General features: G+C 42.7%; 2 protein-coding genes across 12 annotated transcripts; one reads left to right on the top strand and one right to left on the bottom strand.

Moving 5' to 3' along the window:
- Positions 1 to 1163: 1163 nt before the first annotated feature.
- Positions 1164 to 12485, bottom strand: Hnrnpk (heterogeneous nuclear ribonucleoprotein K). Of its 8 annotated transcripts, none has more exons than XM_028863163.2 (16): positions 12356 to 12485; positions 10366 to 10450; positions 9933 to 10030; positions 9215 to 9271; positions 7807 to 7850; positions 6871 to 6943; positions 6162 to 6233; positions 5555 to 5668; positions 5156 to 5284; positions 4567 to 4871; positions 4405 to 4459; positions 4203 to 4286; positions 3796 to 3811; positions 3635 to 3717; positions 3145 to 3314; positions 1164 to 2405 (listed from the first exon to the last, which is right to left on the bottom strand). In XM_028863163.2, the coding sequence occupies exons 2-16, from the start codon at positions 10421 to 10423 to the stop codon at positions 2372 to 2374; spliced, it is 1392 nt and encodes a 463-aa protein (XP_028718996.1). In that variant the 5' UTR covers positions 10424 to 10450; positions 12356 to 12485; the 3' UTR covers positions 1164 to 2371. The 8 variants fall into 8 exon arrangements, with proteins under 8 accessions (XP_028718996.1, XP_028719012.1, XP_028719006.1 ...); XM_028863179.2 differs by having other exon boundaries at positions 1164 to 2345; XM_028863173.2 differs by lacking the exon at positions 12356 to 12485 and adding an exon at positions 12028 to 12129.
- Rmi1 (RecQ mediated genome instability 1) lies at positions 10367 to 22103 on the top strand. Of its 4 annotated transcripts, XM_037205679.1 has the most exons (4): positions 10367 to 10450; positions 12356 to 12720; positions 17212 to 17298; positions 19906 to 20031. In XM_037205679.1, the coding sequence occupies exons 1-3, from the start codon at positions 10437 to 10439 to the stop codon at positions 17259 to 17261; spliced, it is 429 nt and encodes a 142-aa protein (XP_037061574.1). In that variant the 5' UTR covers positions 10367 to 10436; the 3' UTR covers positions 17262 to 17298; positions 19906 to 20031. The 4 variants fall into 4 exon arrangements, with proteins under 4 accessions (XP_037061574.1, XP_028718989.1, XP_028718990.1 ...); XM_028863156.2 differs by lacking the exon at positions 10367 to 10450 and having other exon boundaries at positions 12559 to 12720; positions 19906 to 22103; XM_028863157.2 differs by lacking the exons at positions 10367 to 10450; positions 12356 to 12720 and adding an exon at positions 13453 to 13486 and having other exon boundaries at positions 19906 to 22103.
- The last annotated feature ends 865 nt before the right edge of the window (positions 22104 to 22968 follow it).

Raw genomic sequence — 22968 nt, 5'->3', positions numbered from 1 at the left:
AAGCCAGGGCAGGAGCCTGAAAACTGCTAAGAATGCCAATGAGCAACCGGTTTCAAGGAAGGTGAAGTCAGAAAACCCTCTGGCCCCCACACCCCATGTATAATCCCCTCATAAGCAGACACATGCATACAAACTTCAGTAAAGTCTTTTATGCACGTTTCTCCCTTGAAAACTGTTTTGTATAGTTTCCTTTGAAATCTTGCTATGTACCCCTGGGTTGGCCCAAACCTTCAATGATCCATCTGCCTGTCCCAAGATTACAGACATACACAATCCTGCCCAGCTGCCAAGACACTGGGGATAGAACCAAAGGCCTCAAGCACTCCACCAACTAAGCCACTCCTTTTCCTGTGGGCTAGCCTAGTTCTTATTCCTTAGACCACTGGGTAAAAAGCCCATCCTTTCCAAAACTTTATTCAAATCAGTGTCACTATGCAGGGCATCCATGTATTGATGCATTTATGTTGTTGAAAGAACAATGTGTTTTTTCACTTTAACTCTGTGAAAGCAGTCTTAAGGGATGCTTCCCTCCGTTAGTGCTACCATTTTGTTACTGATTTTTTTTTTCACTCCAAACTGAAACCATAATTCACTTAAATGCCAAGGCAAGGCCAGCCATGCCTAGGATGCAATACAGCCAAGCCTTACCTTCTGGAAAGGAATCTCAGGTTATGACTTGCTGGTTTTGAGAGTGAACTCATTTAATGGTTCCCTAACCCAACTCTATACCCTTCATAAACATGCCAGCCTCTATAATCTCTGGCAAGCACTACTCAACATGTGTTACAACAAAACCCTGCCCACTTTACACTCTTACACCAACCTTTTCAAGCTTAAGCTGTAACTCCACTTCAAACTTACTGGCGCAGAAAGCAAGTTATCTTTACTCACTACAGTTTATACTGTCTTCAATAAGTCACACATTTGAGGCTTGATTTACTCAAAATGACCGAGCTCTGAGGTCTATTTAGTATCACAGTGTCACTTCCTGAACTGTCTATGGACTGCCCTTAACCAGACTTTGTCTCTATGTGCTAAAAAAACATTTCACACAAAAAAACCCCAATGTAATTTAAGATCACTATATTTCCTTACAAGAGGAACACTTCAACAAACTTTACATGTATCAGTCAACCCCCTTTCAAATTGGGCACACATCAAACTAACATCATGGAAGTTTTATTTAGATGTGGATTTTGAACTATCAATACAGATGCCAAGTTACTACACAAAACATCCACAGGAACTTTTTCCATTTGTTTTGAATCGTTCACAAACATTTCCTACATAATTCAACACACAACAGAGAAATGGTACATCTTTTTTCTTTCATTGTGCATACAACGGAAAAACAAGTATATATATATTTTTACAAAGTTCAACTAACAAGACACTAGCAGGTTGACAGTTTGTCTATAGGTGAGAAATTATCTAACAAAAATAACCAGATTTACTCAGCATCAGCCACTTTCATTACCAAGTGTTATTCTGATTAATAAAGCTCATTGCCCATCAGGCTTCTGGCATATACTTAAGATGGTTAACTCTTGAAATATTGCTCCCCACCTTAGTTCTCCACAACTAACACAGAAAACTGTTGAAAAGTATCAGCAAACATTTGCAAAAACAAACAAAATCCCAAGCTTATTATAAGCATGAATATGTGATGGAAATTTAATCAAGCCACATCTTTCCAACCATTAGGAAATCACCCAAACTGAAATTGCCAATGTGTTTTGCCTATATCCAAGAGGTGCACTTATATCCAACAGAGGAGCTGAAAATCAAACTTAGTGTTTAGTTTAGGGGTGGGCTGGAAAATTCAACCACCATTTGAAAATTGTCTTAATTAAAAAAAAAAAAAGACCACCAAAAATAGATTCACTAAATTTATTTTAAAAATCATAAAACGTTTCTTACAAAAGAGCATTACATTCTGCACACTGCTCTGAACAAATGCCAGGGACATGTGGACTATTACTTTCCTCCCTGTCCCACCCCCCCCAATGTTACAAGTGACCACAAAGCAAGGTGTTCACAATAATTACACGGGGGGAATTTTTTTTAAAACCACCAACAATGAACAAAAAATAAAATTCACTCACTCTGCTGCTGTTTCAAAATTTCAATGTTAGTTTTTGCATGCCCTCCCCCCAACCCTGTTTGTAAGGAACTAAAACATTACATCTGGTGAACAGCAAAGATTTCACTACACCTCAAATGCAGAACACCTATGAAGCAGAGGAATGTTGGCTTTTTAAACAGAAGCAGATAAAAAAAAAAGATGCAGGACTCCTTCAGTTCTTCACTAGTCTTAGAAAAACTTTCCAGAATACTGCTTCACACTATAAAAAAGAAAAAATATCTTGCATTAGAATCCTTCAACATCTGCATACTGCTTCACACTATAAAAGAAAAGAAAAAAAAGTACGAATTAGAATTTTTGTTCGAAACATCTCAATCAACATTAAGACAATTTCAATGCTAAATTAAATGATAAACACGTCCATTACAGTTAGAAGAACTTTAAAGAGCACTAGCAACTATAAATCAAAGCAATGTAGACCTCTAGAGAATGTTAGACGGTAGTAGTGCCGAGTTAAGAAAATGAAACTAGAAGCTGTTAATACTTGGTAGAAAGACAAAGGAATGCGAGGAAGGTGTGAAATGCTGCGTTTTACAGCACCATCATTATCTGTCCTGTAGAGGTGGCCTGTGCCATATGGCAGACTGTGATTTGTTGTCGTTTTAGTTATCTAAAAACAACAAAATCACTAGTCTTCCACACAGAACTAGGCCAACATCCAATGACTCTTCTACATTTTCTACAGGCTCTGTATAATTTATTACAAGTGGTGGTTTTGGCAGCAGTTTTCACCAGAGAAATGAGTAGTTTGCTTGGTTAAGGCTTCTTCCAGCAAGATTAGTATTGAGTGTCTTCATTTTTTAGTAAGAAAACAGAAGAAAAATCAAGGCAGAGCTATTAATTAGAATGTTTAAGAGGTTAGATTCCCCAAGTGACGGAAACACCATGGTTTCTAAAAGAAAAATCAATTGGGAAGAAAAGCTTTTTAAAAAAGGTTTTAGTATATGTGTGTATGTGTGTGTGTGTGTATGATAACACAAAGGTAAGCTTAAACTGACCTGTTCTGCAGCAAATACTGTGCGTTCTGTATCTGGTCCTGTGTTCCTGTAATAGTAATGATCCGATCTTCGGATCCTTCTAAAGGCTCATCAATTTTGATCGATGCTCCAGACTCATGACGGATTTGTTTAATCCGCTGACCACCTTTGCCAATAATAGATCCAGCCAACTGAAAAGATTTTTAAATACAAGCTTAATGACTTTAGTACCTTATAGTTATTATATAATAATTTATTTAGAAAAGCAGTCTTGAGTTCCTTAACTAAATTTTGGATTAGGATATGTGTAATTTAACATTTCCTTAATCAACTAATCAAGAACCCAAAACCATCCATTTTTATTAATGTCACCATCTGATGTGAGATTTAACAATCCCTACAAGTTCTTAAACATTCTCTTAATCATAAATTTTAAGTCTTTGCTGAATTTACAGAAGTAGCAATCATAACAAAAAATAATAAAAAAGCCCCCTGAATTAAAAATACTTACATCTTTGGGAATAGTAACTTGTGTAGTAATAATAGGTCCGCCAAGATCACCGTATGAGCCACGACCCCCTGCATAGGAATAATCTGATTTAAATAATGAGCAGTAAGTTCATGTAAGAATAAGTATGAAATAATTTTTGATTTCACAAAGAAGAAACTTACCATATCCAGAACCACCCTAAAAACAAAGGAAAAAAAATTACTTATTTATTTGGTTTTTTGAGACAAGGTTTTTGTGTAGCTTTAGAGCCTGTCCTGGAACTCACTCTGTAGCCCAGGCTGGCCTCGAACTCAGAGATCCACCTGCCTCTGCCTCCCGAGTGCTGGGATTAAAGGCATGCACCATCACTACCCGGCCAAAATCACTTATTTTAATACTTAAAAAAAGAAAAGCCCCCTCCCCATAACAACACACATCCAATTTATTCTAGTAAGCACACTGGAGATTTAGGTGCACAGCATTCTAAGAATCTAGAAAGTATGTGTATGTGTATGTGTATATTAAACCCACTATTGTTAATAGGAAAGTTAGATTGCTGATAATCACATGAACACTATTAATACTCAACCTGTGGTTCATAAGCCATCTGCCACTCTGATGGACTCCATGTGTCAATTGCAGAGTCCCAAGTTTCATCAGCACTGAACCCAACCTGTATTCAGACAGAAATATCAAACTATTTAAATGGCTGTGTAATCTTGCACAAAATGTGATTATAAAGTCTCTTACAACACACACACACACACAAACACACACCCCAAAATTCTCACCATGCCATCATAGCGGTCTCCAGGCCTTCCTCTTCTGTCATAAGCCATTAGATCTCTGCAAACATAAACAAGTGTTGTAATGTTTGTATACCCACACCAAGACCACCCCATCTACTGCTAAAGGAAGCCTCTTTTAATGTTCACGTTTGGCTAAAAACTTACCCCCCTCTAGGTGGTGGTGGTGGTGGAAGAGGAAGATTCCGAGCTCTGCTGCCACCACGGCCACCTCGACCAGGAGGAGGTGGAGGAGGTCCTCGACGAGGGCTCATATCATCATAATCTCTTCTAGAAGGAGGCAGAGGACGCCCACCCCGAGGAGGTATTCTGTCAAAACCACCTCTTCCACGCATAGGAAATCCCACAGGACGTCCACGGCGGTCATCAAACATCATTGTAAAACCACCATAATCATAGGTTTCATCATAAAAGTTGGGATCATAAGGTTGTGCACGTCCTTTGATGGGAGACTGAAAACAGAAACACAGCACTTTAAAGACTGAAGTAAAAGAGCTTTGGTCTTATCAAACCATTTCAATTATCAATTAATTTCAATGGTAACAGAGGCAGTGACAGGAAAAGGCAATGATGAAAAGGACTTTAACAATACTAAAGAGCCATAATTACCCCCAGGTTATGTCTCAAAAGGGCAGGGAACATATAACTCACAGGGAAATGTCAAAATTAAATACTGCCACATTTCTGTTTGATGACAATGAATGCAAAACAAACAAACAAAAAACCCCAAAGATACCTCAGATATAAGGTCAAGGATGATCTTGATGCACTCTACAACCCTATCAGGTTTTCCTCCAATAAGAACGACTCTGTCAGTGGAGTGAGGGCAGCATTCCTGGAAAAGCTTGATTGTTGTCTGAGTGTTCTACAACACATTTACAAAAAGAACACTCATTAGAGGAAGTTAACACATTAAATAGAATTCACAGGCTCCCTAGTTCAGACAGGAACCCAATTACTCCCAATAGAAAAAAAATGTGGTCAACTTAAACAGTGCCAGAAATGGTGGAACAGAACAACTTAGTTTTGTTACTCTCAGAGGCAACTAGTGATGGGGTTATTAATCTTAGGGAATAGCACAAAGAACCAACCATGGATAGAAAATTAAATCCAGCAAGGAACAAAACAGTCTTACTTCTCGAAGTTCTTTAATTTTAGCACCTTTGACACCAATAATTCCTCCTGCCAGACTTTGATGAATCAACAGTCTCAACTCGCAGTCAAAGTCACTTCCTTTATAATGCTGGTACTGTGGAGGGGGAAATACACAATTTTACTCTCTTGTATCTTCCCAACACACTATCAGCTTATGTTTAAGCACACCATAATGCACTGTTGCAGTAAGCAACCTGAATTTATCTCAATAACTTTACCAGTTATGTGCTTATTATCCTCAATAGCCAGGCCCAAAAAGGACAATCTGCACCACCTTAAAAAACTATTTTATTTTCAGGTCCTGCAACACCATACCCACACTGCAGCCATTTAGCATGTCGCTGTTACCACAAAATTATTAACATTCAAATAACACCATAATAAAAATGACTGCAAAGCACTTTGCAAATGTAGTTAATTCCCACTGCAGCATGGAGCAGGGTCAACAGTGAGTTGTAAGACCATTCATATCTCATATTTTTAAGCCTTTTTCTATAGAGATGGGAAAAGCACACTATGTTAAAAATAAATCGATCCTATGGGCCAGGCTCCATACTTCAGTGGGGTTCAATGGCACTATGACATACATTTAAGCATTCCACAGCATCAGATTCGAGCGGGAGCTGGCTGGTTGCAGTGGGTGATGGCAACTGCAGGCCCTGAAAGTAGAAAAATAAGAATAATAGGTTAAGTGTCTAGCGTGATCAGGCTATTGTCGCATATATTGGTAAAGCTACTACAACATATTTTTAAAATCTATTATTAATCCAGAAAATAGCTTATTTAACAGTAAAATCCAACATAAAACCCTTGTTCCACCCACTAAATGTTTACATAGACTCTAGCAGCCATAAGGTCCGCTGCCTGTCTAGAAGCCCTAGGATATGCTCCTGACTTTAAGATGGACTGTAAACCTGGAACTGAACAAACCTTTTCTTGTCACTTAAAAAAAAAAAAAAAAAAAAAAAAAAAAAAAAAACTTTAACCTGCACTAATTATATCTAATCTGCCTATTACATCGCAACATTGTTAGTTTAAGGAAACAAGACTCTAAAACTTTAAAATAAATACATGCTAATTCATGATACATGACCAGATAGTTACTACTCCAGGAGTGGCAGCCTGAATTTTAAAGACGAATACAGAATGCTCTATATACTGTGAAGATTTTGCTGCTACAAAACCATCATATTTCTCTTCCCTCTCCCAGTACACTCCAATAAAACTTAAACATCAACCCTCACCTTGCCAAATTAAAAAAAAAAAAATTAAAGAAAAAAAAGGGAAAAACCTTACCTCTTCCAAGGTAGGGATGATTTTCTTCAGAATTTCTCCAATTGTTTCAATATCAGCACTGATACTCAGTATGCTGCCAAATATCAAATATCACATAATACAAAAAAGTGGAAAAGAAAAGTGAGTTTTGTCATCAGCAGTCATAAACTTTTAGAGAAGTAACATCACAATTACTTAATAGTCCCCATTTAAAGTAGCCTATTTATGAATTTCATACATGCATTTTATTTTTATGCCCAATACAGACATAACATTATTAGAAGACTTTGAGAGAGAGAGAGAGAGAGAGAAAGAGAATGGGCTGCTGGAAGGGCTCAGATTAAGTGGCAATAATCGACCAGAATTGAAGCAGAGTTGAATTCTCATGTTCCCCGCCACCAAGTTAAGGACACCCTCGCTGTTACATTGGTCATACTGGCACACCTTCTCTTGGGTAAAGGGACTAGCAAGTGGTGAGCACTGTATCTGGAGTAAGGCTATGGATACCAGTTAGAAATTAGACTACTAATGGGCTCTGCAAGAAAACAAATACAAATGCAAGACAAAACAAAGACAATACAAATGAGAAGTGAAGGAAAAGTGAACCAGTTAGCGTTTCATCAGAAAAAATTATGAACAGACAATGTTTGGGAAGCAAGGTGGGCCACAAAGACAGAGCGAGAGACTATTTGGGTAACAGTTTGATTTACAATGCAGCAAATATGCAACACTTGAAGCTGTGCTCCTTCCATTGAAATAAAATTAGTGGATCGTTTGGGTGGGCAACTCACGGTCAAAGTTCAGTGACAAAAGGACTTAATGGGGAAAATAAGACAGAAACTTGAAAAACAATACACCGGTCTAAAGGGGATACTATTTAATTATATAAAAGGCAGGTAATAAAATACATTTCTCTCTTTCTAATCAGGCAGTGAGGCATAAACTGTTGGGACATACCGCTCGGGGCCACTGCTGTCTGGGACTGAAACACTGGCATTGTACTGCATTGGTCATTGGCGTTCGTGGATGTTGGCATTGGGCATGGGCATTCAATCAGAAGTTGTCAAGTATTGTACCCGTTTGGCAACGAGCACATTTTTGGGCATAGCCAACCAGGGTTTTCACATGGGCGTTCAGGGGCGGATGGGCCAACGTCATGGTGGGCAACGCAGGGGTAAGTCGATCCAGTACATGGGCAACGGAGATATATGGCCAAAAAAACAAGGAGAGGGAAAAGGGGGAAAAGCAATAAATTTTAATTTAATACAAACTATACTCATACTCTCAATTAATGAAACAAGCTTAAGTTGTTCTGAAGACTAACACAATAATGGACTTCTCTATACCTGACTGTGGCTTAACATTTAAGGACCTTAAATGATGGTTCTAGTTTTGTTTTGTTTTGTTTTGTTTTTAAATGTTTCAGTAGCAGGCTGGCTCGTGAGGGTAGACACAAAACCTGTCATGACTCAAAAGTTTACTGAAATTCTTGAGGAAAATGGGGAAATAACCCAGATAATTATACAGAACATCTGGATTAAGAGGAAAAAGAGGTTCAAAGACAAAACAAAAACTCCCACACCAAACCCCCAACTAGTAAGACTGTTTCGGTTTCATGAGGTGTAAAACACATTCCTATATCTCATAAGCAGGCTTATAAAAATTAAAACAAAATTTGAAGTTTATAGCAATCAAGAGAAACACAAAGATCTGTTACCGAGAGAGAAATGAAATACTGTTAGGTACTCAACAGTTATTCGCCTTAATTTTACCAAGATAAACATTAAGAAATTTTGGTGTAGTCAAGTTCTAGAAATACACACACACACTTCTGGTGCTGCCCACATTTAATGTGTCTAATCACAAGAGTCAACCCACTATAAATTATGAAGACTCAAATTCTAGGCATAGTTTCGACTGCCAAGATTAGTCCATTTGTTACCCACGTTTAAAAATCAGTTAACATTAGCTCCATGTTGCAAGCTGTGGAACAGATGATTTTTTTTAGAAAATAAGTTGGTTTTTATATAAGCCATCTTCAACGGCTTTCAGAAATACCTGGTGCCCTCTCACACATATAAGAGGAATGATGCAATTATGAGTTTTTATACTTAGTCTCTAATTCTAATTAAGATGTTTTATTTTATTTGAAGTAAATTAATTTGAAGGGCCTAATCAGAAAATGAAAAGATTTTTATTATTTACGTTCCACCTTAATCAGGGCTTTAAAAAAAGCAGGAATCATCTATATAACCATTAATTATTACAAATGGTTTGTAGCTGCATTCAATGATTTCTAAGATGTGAACCTTTAAAATTCAAGAAACATACAACGAATTTGCTTGTTTAGTACTTTAATACTTACGTCTGTACGGAGAGCCTTAATATTCTTGCCTCCTTTTCCAATCACTGCCCCAGCATTCTGGAATAGACAAAACAAACAAAAAAACCTCACTTTGCATTTCCGTAAGATCAACATTCTCATCCGTATCTTTTAAACTTTAACAACAAATCCACTTCAGAATGAGTGGAAACAAAGATTCTACTTCCTGAGCATGAATAATTTTACAATAGATTGGAATATTACAACATCAGACATGAGTGTAAAATTCCTAGAAAAGTATAGATTACTTTACAGATAAAACCAAGTACATTCTGAGCAGCAAATACTTTTATTGTGACTTGAACAAAGTTATAAGGTAAACCTAAATAAACTAGTTCCCCAGGGAAACAAAACTAACCAATATCTAAATTTTCAATGCCTAGAGTCCTGCTCATTCCTCAACTTCATCTTTGGTGGACCCTGGTAATAGGGCTTCACACCTTCCGAACTCCAGCACCACCCAGAGTTCAGAAGTCTTTATAATGAACCAAACCAACTGAATGGGAAAGTACACATCTGTAATCCCTGTACTCAAAAAGGCAGATGATCAAGTGTTCCAGGCCAGCCTCACCTATATAAGATCCTGTTTCAAAACAAACCTACAAAACTTTAATAAAAGCTCTAAAAGCTTTCCAGGGAGCCAAATCAGGGCTTAAAGTGAAATATTTTAATCTACGAGGACAAAATGTTGTATTTATACCTTGCTCTGAAGCAAAATGCGCAGTTCAACCATCTCATCAGTATTTCTAGATCTTTTAAAGGCTTGCTCCTCTTCCATATCTTCTGCAGGGCGTTTACCTAGAAATTAAATTTATATTTTAAATTAGAATTATCCACAAGAAAGGGTAGTTTAAATTATATTTTAAAATCTCAGCTATTTTCTCGGTGTTTTCCCTTTGTAACATCAAAGTTCATTATTATAAATACTTCAAAGGATTAAAAATTTGGGTGAAAACAATTTATACTGTGCAAGACAATGTTACTTCTTATTCATAAAAACCAAGAAGTAACAGAATCAAGAGTATGGAATTATAATTATGTATGAGATAACCACAGCACATACAAACTACAATGGTACTGAGATTAACACATGTATGTATGTATAATTGCTTATAATTAAAATATCTTCTCACCAAATTCACCATTGGTTTCGGTGTTGGGGAAGGTTTCTTCTGGCTGCTCGGTCTCCATTTTCTTGAATTAAATGGATGCACCAATCTGTAAAAAAAATAAAGAAGCTAGTTCACTTGGCTTACGGGAAAGCAAACACAATCTCGCTTAAAATCTTTAAAAGGGATTCTGCTTCCAGAACACACACAGCCTTGAAAAGCAGAACTGACACCCTAAGGGTACAGTAGTTTATAAAAACCAACAGAAATCAGTTTTGCCTTTCATTATTTAATACTAATTAATATTGGGGTCGCCAAGTCTCATTTGGGGAAGCCGGAGAACCAGGTGTGGATTGCTTTTAGACCGAGACTGTCTCAACGAAACACAGCAGCCCAACTACCTCCATCATTAAGAGAAGCCCGTTTTCCCGCAAAGCAATCAGTAATCTTGCCCTCAACAACTTCACTTCATTACAACTGCAAAGCCAGCCGATCAAAAATTTTGCTCACAAAACTAATTCTTGAAAAGACCTCACCTTATCACAAAATTATACAACTATTATTGTAAGACTAGTAGTAACTGAATTTCTTTTTTGGTTGACAACTCCATTCAATGAAATCTGTCAAGTTTACGAACATGGCAAATACAAAGCTGCTTTCAGCGCCCACAGGGAGAAATCTAAAACCCCGACTAAGGATCAGACTATCAGCCACTATCCAGCAAAGCTAGCGGAGCCTTTAACCATCAAAACGATCGTAATTTTAAATGGTGCTAAAAAAAAAAAGGCTACAATTCAACAATCCCACCTCTAACAGAACGCTCAACGCCTGCTACCAAAGCGACGTAACTTGAGGCCGTATCGCGGCCACAGCACAAGTGCCCGACAGTCAAGGCATCACACTTAGGACGCCTCCTATTCCAAAACGCCGGCCGGTGGTGCCCCCGTAAGGGCGGCCTGAGCCTCGCCACCCGGTCTCCAGCCGCGATGGCCAATAGCCTCGGGCGTTGAAGACAGCCCGCGCCCTGCGGCCGCCGTCCCGCAGTGCCGCTAGCACCGGCGGGTCCCGCCGAGCCGAAGCTCGCACACCGCCCTCCTGCCCACGGCCCGGCCCTCCGGAGCTCTCAGCCCGTCGCCGAGCGGCGCCGCGCCTCTCCTCACCCGGATCCGACAGGAAATGGCGGCCCGCGTAATGGCGACTACGTGCGACTAAGGCGGAGCCGCGCGAGACCCCCTCCCCCACCCAGCACGCGGGCCCGCGGGCTCGTCCCCCGCACCTCCCCCACCGCCCGAGACAAAGCGGCCGCGGCGGCCCGGCCATCGGCCCTGCCCGGGGCCCACGCCGCGGAGGGACAAAGGGGGCGGCGGAGGCGCCGCGGCCCGGCCCTCCCCCCCCCGCCGGCCGGCCGCGCGGCCCGCGCTCCTCCCACGCCGGGCGCCCGCGCCCCGCACCCGCGCTCCGGCCCGGCCCTGCGCAGGCCTCGGCTCCCGCGCGCCCGCACGCCAACTGCAGAGGCACGCTCGGGAAATGGCGGCGGTGGGGGAGGGGAGGCCGGGCGCCGCTCCCCGGCGGCCGGGCCGGCGAGGGCGGGCGAGCGCCGGCGGCCGCCCCGAGCCCCTCCCGGCCCCGCCGCGCGGGGGTTCCGGCCCCGCTCCCACGCGCGCGCGGCTCGCCCGGCCCGCTCACCGCGCGAGTCCGCCGTTGCCTCCCGGCCGCGCCGCCTCCGACGGTCGGTCACAGCTAGACAGAGAGCGAGGGCCCACCCCCTCCCGCCTCGGCGTCGCGCCCCATTGGCTGCCCGGGCTTCGGCGGTGGTGCGAGGGCGCGGCGATTGGCCCGAGGCCGCGTCAGTGACGGCGCCGAGAACCCCGCCTTCCGCCGGCGACTCCCTTTGGGCTGCAAGGCCGCGGGCCTGAGAAAGCCCGGGCTTGGGGACGGCCCGAGCCGCCAGCCCGGGGCGCCAGCCCGCTCCCCGCCCCCGCCGGCCCCGAGGCCCGGTCGCCCCGATACCTACAGGCCGCAACCGAGAGCGAGGCGAGCGCGACGGCGGCGTCCGTGCAGCGGAGAAACAGAGGATAATGGCGTCTGCAGCGCTGTGGCCGGGAGCGCCCTCCTCCTTTCTCGTTCGCGCACTCTGGAGTGAGGGGGAGGGGAAGAGCGGCGCTCCTCTCGCGAGATTTGAAGCGGCTGTTCACGTGTGGCGGGAGGGGGCGGCACAGGGGTGTCTGCGAGCCCCGAGGGGGATCTGTGGGATTGGAGGAGGGAGGCCGCTGCGCGCCAAATCGGGCGGTGAGCGGCGGCGGAGGACGCTTGGGCGGCGCTCGGCGGCGGGCTGCGTCCTCTCCGGCGCGCGGCCCCGGGACGAGGCGGGACGGCCAGGTCGGTGCTCGGCCGGCGGCGCTCGCCCCCAGCGCGCCGGGCTCTGCGGCCCTCGGCGGGGCCCGGGAAAGCCGCCGCGCTAACGGCCCGCCGGGCGGAGGGCGGGAGGACGCGGGCCCGGGGGCGGCGCCCCTCGTCCTCAGCGCGCCGGCCCGAGGCCCTCACGGCGCTGTAATTGAGTCTGAGGGCTGCAGTCGCTTTGGTGCTGGCCCTGGGAAATGCAGGGCCCGGGGTAACGCCGTGGAGCGCGCCCCGCGGTCTTGGGACCCCCCCCCCCGAAGCTCGCCCGCAGGGCGGCTGGCCCGGCCAGGGGAGGGCCCGCCAGGTTGTCCCGACTTCCCCCCGTCAGCGCCCACCTGCTGCCCCAGGCTGTGGAAGGAGGCTCTCAGCGAGGCTTGGCGCTGCTGGTCTCAGTGTGGATAGCAGCGCCCTTGAAGTGGCTCTGTTGTATGGTAGCGGCGTTATCTTTTACTTACCCGACGGAAGAGAACTGGGAACTGAGGCTTGGATGAAGCACGAAGTGAGGGTGGATGTGAGAATGACTTTGAGAGTCTACGTAGCCCTAGCTGCCATGGGGTTTTACTATGTAGACGAGGCCGGCCTTGAACTCACAGATAATCCACCTGCCCCTGCTTCCCCAATGCAGAGATTAAAGGTGTGTGCCACCATGCCTGGCCCAATTTTTTTGTTTTTTGAGACAGGATCTCACTATGTACCTCACAACCGCCTTCCTCTCCCTCCAATTCCCGAGAGTTGGGGATTAAAGGTGGGTATCACCACACCCCAGCAAAAGTTAACTTTTTTTTTTTTTTTTTTTTTTTGGCTTTGTAAGTAGTGATGAATGGGTATCTAAAAGAAACTATACTGGAACTATCTTGACTAGACTCTAATGAAAAGTTACTTTCTCTAGACTCCATTATGAGATTGTTAATGCCCTCAGCTACACCCATTTGGTTTCTTCTCTTTTTTTAGGTTTTTCCTCTTTGAGTAACTAAAAGTTTGTCTCTTCTTCATCCTTCATTTTCTATTTGAAGTTGGAAGTTTTCAATTCATTATCAAAACCTCTGCTCAAGATTGGAAATGCAGCTCAGTGGCATAGCGACTTAGACTGTGGAGGCCCTGGATTTGGGTGGCACAACAAAGCCTGTGCCAATTTGCTTCATTTAGTGGCTCCCGGGTATACCAGGAGTTAATGGTTAGGTTGTATAGTCTAATGATTTAGTGTCAATTTGGAACCAGTATTACTTGACTGGGATTTAGTATAATTGGTACTGTACAGTAAGCAGCTAGTTGGAATAGTAGTTAATATACTGTAGGTACCAAATCCGGCATTCTGTATTGTATGCCAGAGTTTGTGCTGGCAATTTAATGCTTATCACAGTTCTTTGAAAAAGTGGTGGTTATCTTTTTTTTATGAGTGTGGTTGTTCATGCCTTTAACCCTAGCACTTGGGAGGCAGAAAAGGGTGGATTTGTGAGTTCAAAGTCAGCCAAAGGGCCATATAAGTTAAATTCTGTTTAAGAAAAAGAACAAACACAAAACAGAAGGGGGCGTGGCAGATGGGATGGATTAGTGGTTAAAAGTGCTTCATGCCAAGGGCAGGCTTGTTGTAAATTCCATCCCCAGAATCCATATGGTGGATGGAGGGAACTGACTCTCAGGTCAACCTCTAACCTCCACATGTATATGTGTGTACATACACACACACACACACACATAATGCAAAAAATTTAAAAAATATTGAGGATAAGAACCATCCATGGCCATATAACATCTGGGTTGCAGACTCCTAAATGGAATTTTCTCTCACTTTTCTGGTTTTGGAGGATACACAAACAGCTCCTGTTTTTTCATCCCTGATTTTTTTTTTTTGAGTGCCTTCTCAAAATTCAGAAATGACCTTGAAGTCTTTAACAAGTTACAATGGACTTAAAATTTTTATTATATCGTGTGTGTGTGTGTGTGTGTGTGTGTGTGTGTGTGTGAGAGAGAGAGAGAGAGAGAGAGAGACAGACAGACAGACAGACAGACAGACTACATGCACACATGTCATACAAGTGGAAATCAGAGGGCAGCCTTGTGGAGTTGGATCGCTCTTCTACCATGTGGGACCATTGAACTCAGTCATTGAATTCAGTCATTACTCTTAGTGGCAGGTACCTTTTATCTGCTGAGCCATCTAAAACTTTTTTTTTAAGATGAAAATACTATGTATATAGTGGATATAAATCTTTGTCAGTGCTTTAGAATCTCAACTATTGGTTGGATGTCAAATATACTATCTAGGGATGGTACTTTTCCACTAAAAAAAAATTGAGGCTGATTGAAAATTAATCATTGAGCCAGATGCCTAAACTTAGTGACAAGTAATAGAACTTTTCTACTTTGTTTTCTTCTGTTTCATTCTTAGTAGTTGGGATTTAGAATGGAGATTTGTACAAACAGCCAAATCTATCAGGCACAAAGGTTAATGAAAATATTTTCTTACCATAAAAGGTAAGTTCTGTAATTTTATATATGGCTATTATACTAAGAAAACATGAACGTATTTTCATGTCATTAAATAGTCCCTAAAAACCCCTTCAGAGTTGGGTGTGGTGGCTCACGCCTTTAGTCCCAGCACTTGGGAGGCAGAGGCAGGCGGATCTCTGTGAGTTAGAGGACAACTTGGTCTGCAAAGAGAGTACCAGATCAGCCAGGACAACACAGAGAAACCCTGTCTCAAAAAACCAAAAATAAAAAAATAAATGGAAAAAGAATGAAAGAAAAACACCCCACACCCCCCCCCAAAAAAACCTTCAAGTTCTAGAAGGATGGTTTGGGGGTTCAAAGCATATATTGATTGCTCTTTCAGAGGACTAGAGTTTAACTCCTAACTACTTGTAACTCCAACTCCAAGGGATCTGACACTTTACCTCCTTGGGCATCTGTGCTCATGTGCGTATACTCAGACACCTAAAATTTTAAAAAAAAAAAAAAAAAAAATTTGAAGATTACAAAGCCTTTTATTTCATGGATATATTGTAAATTTTTTTCTAGATAACATTCAAAACCCCTGTAATATAAAAACATAGATAAACATTAAGATAAATGTTCTGACATCTTTTCTCTTTTTCCTCTTGCCTTTCCTTCCCCCTAAATCCTAGAGTTTGAACCCAGGGCTCTAGAGCTAAACCCTGTTCTTGCCTATATTTCTGATTGTGTTGGGTTTTTTGTTTTGTTTTTTTCTGTTTGTTTGCTTTTGGAGACAGGGCTTCTCTCTTTCCCTGGCTGTTCTGGAACTTGAACTCAAAGATCCACTTGCTTCTGCCTCTTGAATACTGGGAGCTACCATGCCTGGCTTCTTTTAATATTGGTTCTGGAAACTTTATATCCCACACACAGGTTATAAACTTAATATCCAATTTAAGAGACATCTTTTCCAGAGTTTTTTTTCTTTTGTACTGAGGAGTTCTTGAGACTCTGAGGCTGTTATTTGTCTCTCAGCAAATGGGAAGTTGTGCTGTCCTAGTTAACTTTTCCTTCTGAGCTGTTATCTGCTGTGACTGTGGTGATACAATTCTACAAGAGTAGGGGTGTTCCTAACCAAAAGCCCGTGGGGTCCCTGTTAGCATTTCGGCATCTGTACTGTACTGGCCTGCCCTGCTCTGCCCTGCTCTTAGGGTCCTGACAGAATACATCCTCAGCTGTAGCCACTAAGAGCACCTCCATGTGCATTTGCTAGTTTCCTTATAAAAGGCGGGCCTTACTCACCTCCTGTCTCTTTCTCTTCCTTGCTCTTGTCCCCAGGGACTGGTCTCTGCACCTTTCTCTGCCCCTTCTCTCCTCTCCCCTCAATAGACCTCTCATGTGGGCCCTGTTGTATGGTTTGATTCTTTTTCTCGCCATTTTTAAGGGCACTTGCCACCAAGCCTGAAACCATGGTTTTGACTTTGGAACCCACCTGGTGGAAAGAGAGAACCAACTCCTGCAAGTTGTGCTCTTAACTTGGATACCATGGTATACATGCTCTCCCTCCAGACACACACAAGTAATGGTAGTATGTTACCAGAGTTTCCTCTGAACTGCTCCATCACACTGCATTAATTTACTTTTATTAATTTTCTTCTACCTTAATTTTCATAGTAGCATGATGAGTTTAGTAATGAAATAAGAGAGTAACTTTCAACAGCTTATTTCTGTTTATCTTACTCTATACTCCCCTTCACTCCCCACCCCTCCCACCCCACAGACAGGGCTTCTCTGTATAGCCCTAACTGTCCTGGGACTCACTCTGTAGACCAGGCTGGCCTCGACTCAGAGAGATCCACCTGCCTCTGCCTCCCAAGTGCTGGGACTAAAGGCATGCACCACCACCGCTTGGCTACACTCCCAGTTTTAGCCTACATTATTTCCATTTTACCTTGTTAAGAAGTTCCCAGAACCATGTGATCATACTCTTACATTCTGTGGCTTCATTTTAGAATCCTTACTGCTACTGTTTTCCCTCAGGGTCATTTCTCTGCAGTAGAGGTTTTGAGTACTCCACTGGCCCCACTTGAAATCTTGTCGTCAGATCTCATGTTGTCCTGCAAAGTGGTAAGTTTCCTTACAGACATGTTAAACCTTAGATAAGTTCTGCCTCTTAAGTATCTTCATCTCTGGAAGGAGCAGATACAGATATAGATATATGATTTGTCTTTAGTACTTTGTTATTGCATTATTATACTGAGAAAGACGGATTTAAGTATTCCTGACAGCACAGTTGAGAATATTTAGGCAAACAAGACTTCTCAATGTCAGCCCAGAGCTAGGTTGCCAACCATAGTCATATAAGTTTTAATAGAGTTAAAATGTGAAGTTAATTATAGATATTAAAAAAACCTAGTGAACATTATTTGAGTAAAATTTAAATTAATAGAATCTGATTATTTGGAGAATCAAGATGGTGCTGCTGGCCACTGCAACCTGAGAGTCAGGCTCCTCAGGCTTCAGGCTCTTGGCGGTGGCTGAGGCAGCTGTAGCTTTAGCCAGGGCCTTGATCTCTCCCAAGAGTGAAAACTGGTGCCTCTGTAGCCTGGTGAGGCGAGACCTGGCTGTGAGGAACAGCATGAGAGCAGTGCTAGCTCCCGGCAGCTACCATGACTGGGATTATCCTGGATGCTGGAAAGCCCCGAGACAACATCAAAGCCCCATGAGGTAGGAAGTGAGTAATTAGATGGTGAAGTGATGGGAGAGAAAGAAGTGAACAAATAGGTGGAAGAGAAATAGAAGATGAGTGGTTTGTGTGCTCTCAAGTGAAGCTGAACAGGAGACGTGAAGGCGGTTTCTCTTCTTGCTCCATGAGAAAGGTAAAATATACTGCCCAGTAACAAGCACAAATACTAGTGGGCTCATGAGTCTTCCTTTGAGAAAACCAACCGCTGTATGAGTCGCTGTGACTCCCAGAGCTATATTCTAGCCCAGACAGAAGAGCAGTACCTGCAGAATGGAGACCACATCTGGCTGGACATGTCCTGCTATATTTACTTCTCATCATTGGTTGTAGAGGTTCAACTATGAGACTGGGCAACTCTGTTGAATTATAGTTTTACCGTGCTTCGTCTAACTTTGGCCAAAGATTTATTTCCTTTGGAAGCTTTGGATTGAACAAACACTTGAAGACACCCAGAGGCCTCACCCACTGCCATGCAGAGTGGGCAGGAAGAAGACTAGAGACTCCACCCAAGTAGTGGCCTGCCTGAAGCACAAGCCACTACTGTGTACAAGTATGGGGTGGAGAGATGGGAGAGAAAGAAGCAGAACAGCTTGAGCATTATGAAGAGGCAGGTCTGAAGACATGAGGGTAGAAACAGCCCAATGTGAGTATCCTGTGATGAAGTCCTGGCCCATGCTGCTGCTGAGGGCCATGTCTGACTCTGTTGGCCATATAGCAGCAGGGGTCTGTGTCAGTTTAATGGCCCATGTTGTCACCAAAGGCTGTGTGGATGTCCCTGGTCTGGTCTGGACTACTGTCTCTGACCACATTGAAATCCAAGGACTGCACAGAGTTGGCTCCACCCCTCACCATCTGCAGTACTTGGAGTGTAGGCCCTGAACCTTGCCTAGGCAGCACAGTAGGGCTAGCCCTAGTGGTGGGGGTGAGGGTGATGCCCTCCCCCCTGTCCTCTCCTGCCCCTCACCTGGGCAACTCAGTAGAGCTGACCCAGTTGGTGAGGGTGGGGGAGTGGGGGGTGTGCATGTGGGGTGAGCTGGCACTGCTAGTTGTCTGTCGAGCAAGGGAGAGATGCCCCTCCCTTCACTCCTCGCCACCTATGACAGGTGGGAGAGCGGGCCCTGGAGTCATGAGAACAGGAGAGTGGGCCTTGCATCTCACCTGGACAACACAGTAGAGCTGGCACTGGTGGTATGGATGCTGGTGTGCCAGCCCAAAGGGCAGATCTGGCTCGCCCCTTGCCTGCATTGGGTGAGCTAGCTGGGGCAGTGCTGGAGAGCTTGCCCTGGTGGTGAGGATGCAGGCAAGCTGGCAGGCTGACCAACTAAGCTACCACCCAGGTCTAGATCCAGAGCTATGAGTTGGCCTGTCCCAATGTCCACCCCATCTGTGGACTGCTGAAGCACATGAAGGGGCTTGTCCTGCAGATCCAAAACTGCAGACTCTCCAAGATACAGGGCAGCAAAAAGAATATCTGAGAAGAGTCCCAAGTGAAGATCCAGTATCGATGATGAGCAGAAGTCAGAGGCATCGAACCAACCAATGACTCATTGCAATGAGCACTTGCAAGTAAAATATATGGACTAAAGGGAGGAAAAAAGAATCTGATTATTATTTTGAGAAAATAGTAGATACAGTAATGACTGAGTATCTTTCAAGATCTGACACTTACACTTTATTATGCATATCAGTTTTTCAACAGCCCTGTAAGACAGATGGTGATACTGATGAAAATGCTGAGTTAGAAAAGTTAAAGTATTGGCATTAGGTCATGTAGCCTGTATCTTGACGGAGCTAGCTCTTAAACATTTTGTTTTTCTCATTATACTATCTGAGTACTTCTAAAGTTTGAGTTTCAGCAGGGTAGAAAGTCAAGGATTTTTTAATGCTAGAGAGAGAAAAGTGTAAAGGGTGTAGTAATTAGGCCTGTCTGTGTATTTGAGTTACAGGTGCTGTATTTAAGTATATTAAATCACTCTTTTTGTTTTCAGGTGGACATATATGCTCTTATTTAAAGAAATGAGTGTATCAAGTGCTGTATTGAGAGTTGAAACTTGGCTTTTGGCAACATGGCATGTTAAAGTGCCTCTAATGTGGTTGGAAGCTTGTGTTAACTGGATCCAAGAAGAAAATAATAATGCTAATTTGAGCCAAGCACAAGTAAATAAACAAGTGTTGGAGCAATGGCTTCTTACTGACCTGAGAGACTTAGAACATCCTCTCTTACCTGATAACATTTTAGAAACTCCAAAGGGAGAACTGAATGGATTTTATGCTCTACAGATCAATTCCTTGGTTGACGTAAGTCAGCCCGCATATTCCCAGATACAAAAGCTGAGAGGAAAGAATACAACCAATGATCTAGTTTCAGCTGAAACACAGATTACTCCAAAACCATGGGAAGCAAGGCCTTCACGGATGCTGATGCTGCAGCTCACTGATGGTGTCACACAAATTCAAGGGATGGAATATCAGTCTATTCCAGCTCTCCATGGTGGTCTTCCTCCAGGTACAAAAATTTTGGTTCACGGATGCATTTTGTTCCGTCTTGGTGTTCTCTTGTTGAAACCAGAAAATGTGAAGGTGTTAGGAGGTGAGGTAGATGGTCTTTCAGAAGAATATGCTCAAGAAAAAGTACTTGCAAGATTAATTGGTGAACTTGATCCTACAGTTTCAATCATACCAAATAATTCTGATCACAGTTTGCCCAGAGTTCCAGGGGGGTTAGATCCTATTTTGGGACCTTCAGATGAAGAACTCTTGGCAAGTCTTTATGAAAGTGAAGAGCCTGCAGCAGATAATGATGCATCCGTGGAAGGAAGCTGTTTTGGCACAGGCAGTTCCTCAAATACTACTCCCACAAGTCAGCCTAGTTTTGAGCCAGGATGTGATATTTCTTCAAGGCAAAAGGAGAATCCACCAAACCAATCTATGCCTTTCACTGATGGAGAGTTTGATGACTTTTCACTGGAAGACGCCTTGCTTTTAGAAGAAACTGTCCAGAAAGAACAGATGGAAACAAAAGCATTGCAGCCACTAACTTTGAAGAAAAACACAGATAAATGTGTAGAGATATTTTCACATAAACCTAATACTCTGAACCACACTGCTTTGATTCATAAACAAGGAAACAGCAATTACAATGAAAAAAAGTTATCTGAACAAATGATTGACAAAGACAAATTTTTTGGCTGTTTGTCTGCTAGAGACCATCATAAGAGACTCTTAGCCCATGATTTTACAAATGACACCAAGACTTTGGAAGTAGATAACACAACAAAACCAAACATTGCCAGTTCAGATGAGCATTGCTTAAGTAATACAATGTTAAATAGAAAACTAGGAACCCGTCTATCAGGAAAGAGTTCAGAAATTTCTAATGAAAATGACTACCTTTTACAGACTTGTTCCTCAAGATCATTTGAGGATAACACTGATCTTTATATTGGCATGGACTTAAATTCTCCACCCTTTATCTATTTGTCTGTTCTAATGGCCAAAAAGCCAAAGGAAGTTACTACTGTGAAAGTCAAAGCATTTATTGTCACTTTAACTGGAAATCTCTCAAGCTCTGGGGGCTCTTGGGGTGTAACTGCAAAGGTTTCTGATGGTACTGCATATCTAGATGTAGATTTTATAGATGAAATACTTACCAGTATGATAGGGTTTTCGGTACCAGAAATGAAACAATTAAAAAAGGACCCTCTTAAGTATCAAAAATTCCTAAAAGGATTACAAAAATGTCAACGAGATCTGATAGATTTGTGTTGCCTAATGACAATTTCATTTAATCCTTCTTCATGTAAAGCCGTGGTGCTTGAATTGCAGGATGTTGGTGTGGAGCACCTTGAGAACCTAAAGAAGCGGCTGAATAAATAATTTGCCAAAATACTATTGGAGTACACTTTAAAACATGCAAATATTTGTAACCAAATTTGTTCATATTCTTATTTTTGGAATTCTGTAAAAGAAGAAAAAGCTTCAGAGCTTAAAAATGGGTGAGATGGTTCAGTGGTTAAAGAGACTTTCTGCCAAGACTGAGGACCTGAGTTGATCCCTAGGTCCCTTGGGGCTGAAGGAGAGAAACAACTCCCAGACTCTGTTGTCTGTCTTCCACACATGCAGCATGGAATACACACACACACACACACACACAATGACATTTAAAAATAAAGGTGTTTAATCAAAATGTATGTGTAAGGGTATTTTTGTTTGGTTTGGTGATGCTGAGCCAAGGTCTTGTAATGCTATCATAAAGCAACATCTCTAGACCCTTGTTTGTTTTGTTTTGTTGTGTTTTGTTTTTCCCTTTTCCCCTTCCTGGAAACAGGCTCTCATATTCCCAGGCTGGCCTCCAGCTCTCTTGTATAGCTGAAAGTAACCTTGACCTTCTAGTGTCTGGTCTCCATCTCCCAAGTGCCAGAACTAGGGTTGTACAGGTTTAGTTGTTGCATTGGCTTAAAACCAGGGCTGTGTTTGCTAAGCAAATACTCTGCCAACTGAGCTACATCCCCAGTCCTCCTTGTTGAAGAACTTTGCTGACCCATTCTTGCTGAGAATATAAGATAACTGATAAATTGTGAATTGAATGTAAGATAACTGATAAAGAATTGTGATGAGCTGACATAATGGCTTGGTGGTAAAGGTGTTTGCTGCTGAGCCTAATGACCTGATTCTGTTGCTGGTACTACATAGTGAAAGAGAACACTGTCTCCCACAAGATGTCCTCTGATTTCCACATGTGCCCCCCACCACACACACACACAAGTACACACAATGAAATAAAACATAATAATACGCCTTTAATCCCAGCACTTGAGAGGCAGAGGCAGGTGGATCTCTGTGAGTTCGAGGTCAGACTGCTACAGAGTGAGTTCCAGGAAAGGCGCAAAGCTACACAGAGAAACCCTGTTTCGAAAAACCAAAAAAAAGAAAAAAGAAAAAGAAAAAGGAAGAAAACATAATAAAGAAATGTGAGGATGTTCCCCAATGAGATACATTATTGAAAGTTAGAAATTATGAAAGTAATTTTACTTCTAATATGTTGACTATTT

The sequence above is a fragment of the Peromyscus leucopus genome, chromosome 5 (assembly GCF_004664715.2).
Source record: "Peromyscus leucopus breed LL Stock chromosome 5, UCI_PerLeu_2.1, whole genome shotgun sequence".
Taxonomy (NCBI): Eukaryota; Metazoa; Chordata; class Mammalia; order Rodentia; family Cricetidae; genus Peromyscus; species Peromyscus leucopus.
The sequence above is the reverse complement of the archived record's forward strand: the minus strand, read 5'-3'. Positions and strand labels throughout refer to the sequence as shown.

Coding starts and splice junctions, on each gene's coding strand:
- Hnrnpk (XM_028863163.2), bottom strand. CDS start 10,423: ATGGAGACCGAGCAGCCAGAAGAAACCTTCCCCAACACCGAAACCAAT. Junction 9,272..9,932: donor GCATTTTGCTTCAGAGCAAG/GTATAAATACAA, acceptor TGTCTATTCCAG/AATGCTGGGGCAGTGATTGG. Junction 7,851..9,214: donor TTAAGGCTCTCCGTACAGAC/GTAAGTATTAAA, acceptor TGACCAATGCAG/TACAATGCCAGTGTTTCAGT.
- Rmi1 (XM_028863156.2), top strand. CDS start 19,916: ATGCTCTTATTTAAAGAAATGAGTGTATCAAGTGCTGTATTGAGAGTT.